The sequence below is a fragment of the Xiphias gladius genome, chromosome 18, assembly GCF_016859285.1.
Source record: "Xiphias gladius isolate SHS-SW01 ecotype Sanya breed wild chromosome 18, ASM1685928v1, whole genome shotgun sequence".
Taxonomy (NCBI): domain Eukaryota; kingdom Metazoa; phylum Chordata; class Actinopteri; order Istiophoriformes; family Xiphiidae; genus Xiphias; species Xiphias gladius.
This window is the reverse complement of record NC_053417.1, coordinates 816,766-828,071: the sequence shown is the minus strand read 5'-3', so window position 1 is coordinate 828,071 and position 11,306 is coordinate 816,766. Positions and strand designations below refer to the sequence as shown.

The window sequence follows — 11,306 nt, the reverse complement described above, 5'->3', positions numbered from 1 at the left end:
ATGTATATAAAATCTTGCAGTACAGACTGTAGTATCAGTAGTAACAGCAGAAGGATAACATGAGGACTGCGGTCCTGTGGGGCCTGCTGGCCCTACTGTGTCAGCACACACTGATTAGCAGCCATATACTGGGAAGGGCCTCTTCTACCAGTGACCTTGCTCAGCTTAAGGTAAGAAACCAAGTCACCCATTTATTCATCACACCTGTTTGTTTGTACACTGCACTTTGACAGGTAAGATAGGCTGAAGGTCTCATTATGTTTCAAACAAAATATTGTGTAACTTGTTGCCTGACAAAGTCTAATGACAAGGGTATTTATTTCTGTTCTGAATATCCACACTCAAAGAAGGGGGAAAAGCTTGCTGACAGAGCAGAGTCATTCAAACAGTGTACACTTTCAGACAGTCTCTCCTCAAAGGCATTCATGACAGGTTTCAGGTACTGTTAGACAATCCAACAAGCATTTCATATAAAGCATACTGAAGCTTAAAAAACATGTCCCAGTTTTACTTGATGCATAGAGATGAAGCTGATCTTCTAACCCTAAACTTACCCTTAACATGCATCTAACCCTAACCCTGAGTAACAAAATTAAAATGTTTACTTTAAAGCAGTATTAAGCACTAAACAAACTTTATTAACTCCAGTCAGCAGCAAATGTTCAAATCAACAACTGGAGACCGTCTTACGATTGGATCACAGCACCCACGACGCCCATCAGCATATTGATGTTCCAACCGTCAACAACTGCTCTTATCTATTTTGGATCACACCCACCACGCACCGCCAGCATATTGATGTTCCAACCCGTGGGTACTCAGTAATCATTACTACATTATTACATGAGTACGCAGTAGTCATTACTACATTATTACAGGAGTACTCAGTAGTCATTACTACATTATTACTGATGACTCAGTAGTCATTACTACATTATTACATGAGAACTCAGTTTGGAATAAAACATTATTACATGAGAACTCGGTAGTCATTAATAGATTATTACATGGGTACTCAGTACTCATGGTTCAGACCACACCAATCTTTGAACTCAGCCTTCATTTTGATCTCAACTACACACCTGTAAAGTTCCGTCACCGTATCTTGCACAGTAGTGACAGACAGACAGACACCTGCCAAAATACTCCGCCTCTGTGGTAGGTCTCGCTACAGTAGGTGTCTCCAGGACAACATATCACAATAATCACACACACACACACACACACACACACACACACACACACACACACACACACACACACACACACACACACACACACACACACACACACACAACACACACACACACACACACATGCAGACAGTTTCACAAGTTGAAAACAATAACAGCCCTGCTGTTGCGAATAGTAAACATCCAGTTCTCGGGTTAACAGGTAGTCAAGTTTCTAATCTAATGCCAAGTTTAATAGAATTTACTGAAAAACAGCAATGAAATCAATGTGCATTTCCATCCACTACTTTTTATGAGAATATTAGGAGTTGGGTACATCTAGATCAACAGCTGGTGGAGCTAATTTTCTTGTCAGTGCCATTAAAACACTGCAGAAAAAGAGGACACAAAGAGATGATGTAATTAAAAGAGCTCCAAACAAAGCTCAAACAAACAAAAACAATGTGGAAAACATGCTGGAATTATGAAATTTCTGTTTGTGTCATGTAATAAAGGAAGGTTACAGTCTCCTTATCACTCCACAAAGATCTGATGTTTCATCTACCGTAATTTTTCAGTTCTTTAGAGGCACAAAAGCTTTAGTAACATTTAAGTCACATGCTTCATGTACATCCTTTTTTATGTTTTGCATTGCACTTTGTTGCACTTTGCGTTTACGGATACACCAACTTTTCCACCTCAGCCAAACCTAAAAACGTATGTGCAATATTATGATCTACAACTCAGCATCAACACCATATACAATATAATAAAGAGCCAAAGTGCAATTGGAACATACAGGTTTTTGTGGTCCAGATACAGAGAAACCTCATTTTAAATCACACTGATATTTATAATAATGCAAATGACTAACAATTCAGCTTTGGAACATAACCTTACTCAACAGTATGTCATGTGGTTTACTCCATATTAGCAATGTTACACACCCAGGTGGTGTTTAGCACATGCATGTGTGGCAATACATTTATATCTCTAAATTGCACTAAAATAGCTACTTATAGTTCAGGTGCAGAAAAGCATTCAAAGTGTGATGTATTTATAGTTAGGGATTTGATTATACATTCATTGTGTTTTTGCCTCTTAAATTTTGGGAGACCCTAAACTAAAGAGAGACTTTATCATTCCTAAAAATGGCACAAAGTTATTTATTGAGAATAGTGCAGATTGGTGCAGACACGACCTAAATGATCCTTGTGGTCTATAGCTGGATCAGATGCTGGCAGTGTGCACTCTGAGGGCTTCTGACGCTGCCCAAGCATACAAATGTGACCTGTAAATGGCCTATTCAGCGATCCTCTCAGATGATTGATGACCTTAGGTTGGTGAAGGTCAGGTTGGATCCTGTTATACTTGCTTGCAAGTATAGAACCTTAAACTTTAATACCATAGTTTTTTTTAAACATTCTTGTTCTAGCAGCCTTTAACAAACACCATTCCCACAAGGCCGAGATCTAGCTCTGGGATACCTGTAGTCCACGATTCACTAGAGGGCTTACGTTTTTCAATCAGCATGTGTTTCTTATGTTTAAAACATATTGGAAGAATGTTTGGATTTTGAGTGTAAACCCATCTTCACTTCTCCACACCAGTCTTTACTGAAGCGCTTTGAGGAGACTCTGACTGAAGCAGCCCAGGAGGAGGACTCTGAAGCTGATTATGAAGGGACCAACCAAGAGCCTGAGCGGACTAGTGCTCTGAACCAGGTCAGTCGAGAATGGAGCCTGGACCAGGAGGGGGACCAAGAACCTCTCATATCAGAAAGATCTCAACCAACAGTGGAGCGCAACAGCAGGGCCATGAGTCAGAGGCGCCGTCTGCAGGATCTGCTGATGACCACCAGGAAACGGGCCTCTAGCTGCTTTGGAGCTAGAATGGATCGAATAGGAAATGCTAGCGGTCTGGGATGCAACAATGGAAGAGGTAAGACTGCAGCTGAGGATGGCAGAAAGAAATCAAATTCGGATTTAGATAAAGGATACTGAAGCATTAGGTTCAAAACTTTGTGCTACTTAGGTGGCTATACTGTAATTATGAACCCAGATTTGTATATGGCAAGAACATGTGGCAGAGATTTATTTATTATAAAGATGGTATGTCTGAAATATTTTCCATTAAATACATGATTGCATGCTGAGGCAACATGAACATTGATTATACATGCAATTATAGAGAGTTTATTAATGTTCCCCAGAGGTTGATTTCTTAATCTTAGTCATTTAACATTTTGGTTACATCCTGACTTTTCCTCACCATCAGGGTAAAATCTCCTCTAGACCAGATCTTTGATCCATAAAAGGTGTCTATTTTGGACACTGCAGGAGATTTCCTCCAGTTAACACTCACACCTTTGAACACAAAATTATCTCATGAGGTAATTAGTTGAGCACACTCACACTCCCACATAATAAATCACTTCAATTTCAGAGGAAATGCGCTTATTTGCTTTCTTTCTGAGATTGAGATCAGGAAAAATAAATATCAAGCTCATGCCTGTGATTTTGTAAGGACCTGGATCCGGAGGATATTAGCTATATCTCTAATGAAACAGTAATTTAGTTGAAATGTAAAAACAACAATATAGGATTATAGAAGGAGTTACATGCCGAACTATTTTTTGACAACAATAGTTTATCTATTCAATCCATCCAATACTTATGTACACCAACAGTGACAATAAATGGTAAAGGGACAGCACTTATATAGCGCTTTTCTGGTCTTCAACCACTCAAAGCACTTTACACTACTGCCACATTCACCCATTCACACACATTTACACATACAGCGTTTCTATACATACACTCACAGACCAATGATACATTGGGGGCAATTTTTGGGTTTCAGTATCTTGCCCAAGGACACTTTGACATGTGGGCTGGAAGAGGAGGGGATTTAAACCACCAACCTTCAGGTTACTGGATGACTGGATCTACCAGCCACAATGGGTTGGCTGTGGCTTATTGTGGGAAATCATTGCGCATTTTTCGGCAGTAAATTGTTACCAACTCCGCCTAAAATCAAAAACTGTCATTCATCTTTGGACAGAGCCAGGCTAGTCGTTTCCCCCATGCTTCCAGTCTTTATGCTAAACTAGGCTAACCATGTACATGAGAATCTTCATGAGATTTAGATCAACCTGAACATCTTGCTCTCAGAAAGAAAGCAAACAAGTATTTCCCAAAGAGCTGAACTCTTTCTTTATGGACACTGTGATCTTTCACCAGGCATTACCTCATCTAGACCAATTATTGAATAACAAAATCATCAGTATGTTGTTTGCACTGTTGCTTATTAAGGGATGTAATGAACACTGCAGCCTCTAGAGACTACTGACATGAAATAAATATGCAGTAGTATTCACAATGACCAGTTATTTATAACGAATGCTGTTCCTTTTTGTGTTTGTGTCATTTTCCCATCAGGGTAGTCTGACAGTTTCCTGGGACACCGGTTGATTATAGTTTGATCTTCAGCTGAAGACGCAACCAAAGAGATTTGATATGTATGATTTCGCATTACTCACAGTTCAACTGTGTGTATCTCTTGTGTGTTTTTATGTTACATTACACCCATACATGGAAATGAGCTAACTACATAACTGCATGTGGGTTGCTAACAAAGATAAATAAAGTCTTTTTTCATATTAAAAATTCTGTCGTTTTTTGCAAGCCTGCTCCATTAGGTATAGTAGATATCCCAGTTGTCTAAAAAGGAATCTTATCCTCATCTTTGCACACAAGCAGTCTGAAACCATGACATGAGAAAACCTGTGCCATTACAAATCCAAATGTGTCCCCTTTAGTCAGTCTCTGTTTGGCCATATCTGCTATTATTTTAGTTGTTCCTGATGTTGTTACTTGATTTCATGCAGCACAGTCAATGTGACAGGAGCTACAGCCATCTCTTTATCTGACATGACATGTTGAGTGGACTATCATGAAGGATAAAATAAGATAAGATAAGACTGAATTGTGTATTAACAATCAGTTGAAGATCATTCCAAAGCCCACAGCAGCTTCATTATGTTTGATTTTCCTTCTTTTACGGATGACAAAGTCATATTGTAGCATACCATGATATAGTCAGTAAAATTTTCTTAAACTACGCTCAAAAACCGAGTAGAAGCCCATGCAGATTGGCTAAATACTTTAATTTCCCTGTGGTCTTATTGGAAGATCTTGAAAAGTCCTTTCTTTACTTTCCTTGTGTTTGTGTTCAGTCATAGTTTGTAACATAACCCAAATCCCTTGAATGATGTCAGTGGAATTAACTGTGAAGTTAGCAGGTCTCACTGAGCCAAAAATTCATTAATCAGTCTTGTTTGATCTTGGTTCATTTGCAGGACACTGCCTCTACATTCACTTAGCCCTTTATTAGGAACACCATACTAATACTGGATAGGGCCTCCCTCCCTATGGTATTAAGGGGCCAAAAATGCGCCAAGAAAACGTTCCCCACACTATACACCGCCACCACAAGCCTGGACTTTTGACACAAGGCAGGTTGGGTCCATGGACTCATGCTGTTGACACCAAATTCTGACCCTACCGTCTGCGAGCCTAAAAAGAAATCCAGATTCAGTACACCAGGCTAAGTTTATCCAGTCTTCAGCTGTCCAGTTTTGGTGAGCCTGTAGCCACTGCAGCCTCAGATTTCTGTTCCTGGCTGACAGGAGTGGAACCTGACATGTTCTTCTGCTGCTGTAGCCCATCCTCCTCAAGGTTCAACAAGTTGTGCATTCTGAGATGCTTTTCTGCACACCACAGTTGTAAGTAGTGGTTTTTCTCCTCTGACCTCTCTCATCAAGAAAGCATTTCCGTCCACAGAACTGCTGCTCACTGGATGTTTCTTGTTTTTGGCTCCATTCTGTGTAAACTCTCTAGAGATTATTGTCTGTGAAAATCCCAAGAGATCAGCACTTTCAGAACTACTCAAACCAGCCTGTCTCGCAACAACATGCCAGGTCAAAGTCACTGAGATCACATTTTTTCCCCATTCTGATCTTTGATGTGAACATTAACTGAAGTTTCTGACCTGTATCTGCAGGCTTTTGTGCATTGCACTTCTGCCACATGATTGGCTGATTGGACAATTACATGTGTAGAGGTCTTCCTAATAAAGTGCATGGCGAGTGTATATAGTGAATGCTCACTTAGAATTACATCAGATTGCATTTTCTGTAATCTGAGACATAGAGTGTCACCTTCAAAAGAATTAAACTAAGTGCTAGCCTGCCATGCTAGCAGCTCTGTGAGCCTCTGCTTAGACATACTCACATACTGCATACTCACAACGACAGCGTAACATGCTGATGTTTAGCAGGTATAATATTTACCATGTTCCCTATCTTAGTTTAGCATATTAGCATGCTAAAATTTTCTAGTTAGCATTAAAAACAAAGTATAGCTGAGACTGATAGGAATGTCATTAATTTTGCAGGTATTTGGTCACAAACCAGAGTGTTGGGCAAACTAACATTCTGACCTGATGATGGCACTGGATAAAAAGTCAGAGATCACCAAAAATAAATACAATTCATTTACGAGGGCAACATCTACCCAGTGGATGTTGAGGGAATTCACTCTCTACCAAAAATATCATCCTCATGGTGGCACTAAGGGATAAGTCAGGTAGTCACTACTGTCATTAAGATATATCCTCTGGGAACCATGATTATATGTATAAAGTGTCATGAGTTGTTGAGATATTTCAGTCTGGATCAGATTTGTAGCTCATTTGCTAGTGCTGCATAGTAAAGTCAAGTAAAATAAATTAAAAATAAAGTAAAAAGGTATTGCAAAGAAGGCTAAAAGGCTGATAATGAAGCCGCAATGCACAACATGTATTCTTGACTGTTTACAATTTGAAGTTGTGGTCATTTTTCTGTTCATCTTTTATTTCTCAAATATGAACCAATTTCACCCTTTAAACTCCATCTCTAACTCAAAGCATGCTGGGATAGGCTCCAGTCTCCCTGCAACCCTGAACAGCATAACCAGGTAAAGGAAATGGATGGATAGAAACCAATTTAATCTTTTTCTCCCAACTTTCCGTCAAATAAAAATAGATTGTTAAGAGAGGAAGTGAGTCATGCAGGAAATATGGCTGACTCACCCTTTAACTACTGTTGTCTCAACGGATTTGACAGGCAGCAAAACGGAGACGTCACTGTGTGTTATGATAAAGTAACTGTCACACTGTTCTGTCAAGCTAGATTATCGAGATCATGGAGATCAATTAAACTCTGGTAATATACCAGTGAAGCATTTCATCTGCTGGCAGCAGCCAACCTGACAGCTGCTGAGGTAGAACAACCTACACTGGCCTGAGTCCATTTTCACACCATATTTTATAATGTCTGTGGAAACTGGCAGAGCAGAACAGGGTGCTGAGGGTGGCTGCTGAAGCCAGTCTTAACAGTCTGATCCTGGTGATAAGGACAGGTGCAGGTTTTTGTTTCCACTGTGGACCAGACTGACCTGTTTGCTGGCTGCGCACCTTATCAATGAGAGCTATGTTCCCTGTCCAGACTAAAGTGGAAAACCTGGAACTGGGCTTTAGAGATCTATCAAAGTAGATAAACAGCATTAACATGCATCTATTCATTCTCTAACTAGGCAGCTGTGAAGTTCACTCTTTGTGGAATGAGTCTGAACCTGAAAAAAGACTAGTGGGAATAACTGTACAATCGTCACACATATTACTGTAAATGACATCTTGAACAAAGATGCACTACAGCCCTGCTGACAGCTGCAGTGGTACACTACACCATAATAGAGTGTTAGGTAAAATGAGCGCCATACAGATGATGTAGCTGTTAACATTAACATTAACATTAACACTGAATTCTGCACATTGTGTCTACTGTTCTACTCTACAGCTCTAAAACAAAAATACAGCGTGAAGATGACATAGATGTGTCGATTTCCATGCTACAATGGAATGCAGCAGTTAATAAAACTACAAAGCTATCAAACTGGGTAGAGTGAAACTTTAATTTCCCAGGGGACATTTTAGCTTATCAGTCAGCGCCCTCTTGTGGATCTTTTCATATTCCTTTTCATATTAACTGAATTTTATGTCATCATAAACATTTCTGTTTCAAATGCCCTTTTTTTAAAGTCTGTTTTTATTCCAGAACGGAATATTCATGTTAAGTCTTATTTCATTATGTCACTTTTCATGGCAGTGGTGTTGTCATTGCCCTCTCCTCTCTCAGCCAGTAACATCGCCCTTTAAGCAAGTAACCTCAACAACTGCTTCCAGATTTGGCCAGTTAAAACATATTATTATAACATTATATATTATGTATTATATCAACATATATACTAATAAACGTATTATTATTATTATTAGTATTATTATTATTAATAATAATAATATTTAAATATGAACTAATATTTAAATAATAATAATATTAATTAATCAATTACTTTTTATTATAATATGGCCCATCTAGTCATCAATAGTGTTTAAACATCTGTAAAATCAAATGTTGCCTAGGTATAATATAAAATGAAAAAAAAAATTAAATTTATATAAATTAAAATTAAACTGGCTCTAATTAGTAGAGACTTGGCAATGTGGATCACTTGTAGTGATGAACTTACAAAGAATTATCAGCTGAATCTGCAGCTCCCCTCTGCTTTACGGAGCTTTATAGTGAGTTTCACTTTCATTTAAATTAAATTAAATTAAAAAATCAAAATACAAAATTAAATTTAAGTTAAATTTAAAATTCAGTTTAATAAAAAAATTGAATGACAATTACATTAAATTACATTAAAGAAATACAATTACATGAAATATTTTGACATTTAAATTAGATTCAAAATCCAACTTTAAATTAAATGAAAATATTGAATTAAATTTAAAAATAAATCAAAATTAGAAAAATAAATAAATCAAATTGAATTCATTTAGAAATAATGCTGCATACAAAACTTAAATGAATAAAATAATAAATGAATGAATTTATATCCTTTTAAAAAAAAAAAATTTAATTAAATTTAAAATTAATTAAATTATTGCTAATTTTCATTGGGTGTTTTACCTTGGTACAGGTGGGTGAAAAGGTACAGGTTAAATTCCAATAAGTAGGTCCCTCCCCTCCTCCAATTTGAATAGGTATGATTTAGATTGACAGATCTCTGAGTTCAGCAGGCAGCATCTGTGTCCGCCTCAATTCACCATGTTTAATGACATAATCCATACAAAGAAATCCGGGGCCTCATTTATAAAACAGTGCCTAGGATCCATACTAAGTGTACGTGTGCACAAAAGCCGAAAATGGCGTATGCAAAAAAGTAAGTAAGTCCGACTTCTAAAACTGTGCGTACGCACGCATCCAAGCTGTTTCCCTTTATAAATCACAGTCAACTTGCAAATGTGCGCACTTTGGCAAGCCCCATGTTCTGCTCAAAATACAATCAACCATAAATTGTCAATGCAGATCCCTCATGAATATTAATATACATATTGTTCCTGTAGAGAATTGAGACAGTGTTACAAACACAAAATCTGTGTGCTGATGGCTGCAGCAGCTATTAATGAAACAAACAGTGATCAGACATGGAGGTGGGTACCTTGAATGCTTTGTTGCACACCTTCAGAGTATGGACCGATCAGCGGAGGCACAGAGACACCGAAGCTCACCCCTTGGTGTTTATGAAGCATCTATAGGCTATAGGCACGTACATAGTGGATGAAATCACACACTAAATATGTAAAAAGCACAATAAACACTGTGTTTAAATCCAAAGTCCAGCACGTAGGAGTTTCAGTTGTTGATGAGTGCAGGTGGTGTCAGTTGAGGTGACTGGAGAAGGCAGAGTGTGTAGCAGCCACCGCGGGGTCTCCAGTGACTCTGTGCGCCTGACAGCACAGCCGAGTTCACTGCCGCGATTTTACACATAAACTATACCGAAACTAAAATCGTACTTGGTTAAATATCCAGATCTTATGAAAACTACTTACACTATGTTCTGCAATTCTTTAATGCTATTTGATCTTATCTTGGATTTCTAAAGCCGATGGTTAAAGTGGTTGAGGTGAAAAGGACTCATATTTCCCGCTTAATAGCGTATCGTGGAAAGGCAGAGGTCAGATTCTGACACCTACCACATCCTGGCATAATCCGAGCATTTCAACAGCTGCCGTGGGCTACAAAACTGACTACGAGTGTCAGCAGCAGACTGTCCGCCCTCCCCTCTGCATTGACGGGGTGGGGGATGTGATGCTGAGAGAGAGCTTATGAAATACTGAGCAGAATTTGATTTGAGATTTGAGTTGGTTTAGATCTTTTACAAGTGAATGGTAGTTATGGAATGTTTTGGCTCACTGGCACAAGCACATTTAACACTGCTGGTTTGGATGTTTACGATAAAGTGGATCTATGAGTGATATGAAGTAAAATTAAACGTGTGAGAGGCATCATTTAATTTTTTACAATCTGGCTTCCATTCACCACCTCACCAGTTTCCCCTATCTCCAAAATGTTCGTACATGGGTCACAGTGTCCGTACGGGTGCGCACATTCTCCCGTCAAGTTTGTTTTTATAGAACCCAACTTTTGCATGTGAAGTGGCGTACGCCTCTTTCAGGCCCGTTTTGTGCAAATTATATAAATGAGACCCCAAGACCGGCCTTGTGTCAAAGTCTTTCCCCCTTCTCTCTTCTCCTGTCAAAACCCAAACCCCTGAACTCCAACCACTGAGGAGGTTGAGGTTAATGCTTTGGTTAGGTTATGGTTAGGAGTAGCAGAGAAAACTGGTCAGGGTTAGAATAAGGTTGGGGTCAGGTTATGCATCTCAGAAGATGACTGGTTGGGGCTAGAAGTCAAGTTTGATTCAGACTGATGTAAGGGGAAACAAGGAAATAGTCTTCAACACAACACCGGGTATGTGTATTCTGGCTAACTAAAAAGCCAAAATGCAGAAATGGGAAAAATAATACACAAAAGGCAAGGCGAGTTTATTTCTATAGCACCATTCAGACGGATGGCAATTCAAAGTGCTTTACAGAGGCATAGAAATACATTCAAATAAGACATTAAGAAAATATTAAAATTGCACTTAAAAGACAATAAAAATAGAAATAAAAGCAAAAGCCAGCAAA

The 11,306-nt window shown here is 38.6% G+C and overlaps 1 protein-coding gene across 1 annotated transcript; it reads left to right on the top strand.

Annotated features, from left to right (window-relative positions):
• Positions 1 to 4,853, top strand: nppa (natriuretic peptide A). Its single transcript, XM_040151604.1, has 3 exons — positions 1 to 170; positions 2,783 to 3,113; positions 4,613 to 4,853. The coding sequence occupies exons 1-3, from the start codon at positions 60 to 62 to the stop codon at positions 4,615 to 4,617; spliced, it is 447 nt and encodes a 148-aa protein (XP_040007538.1). The 5' UTR covers positions 1 to 59; the 3' UTR covers positions 4,618 to 4,853.
• Positions 4,854 to 11,306: the final 6,453 nt, after the last annotated feature.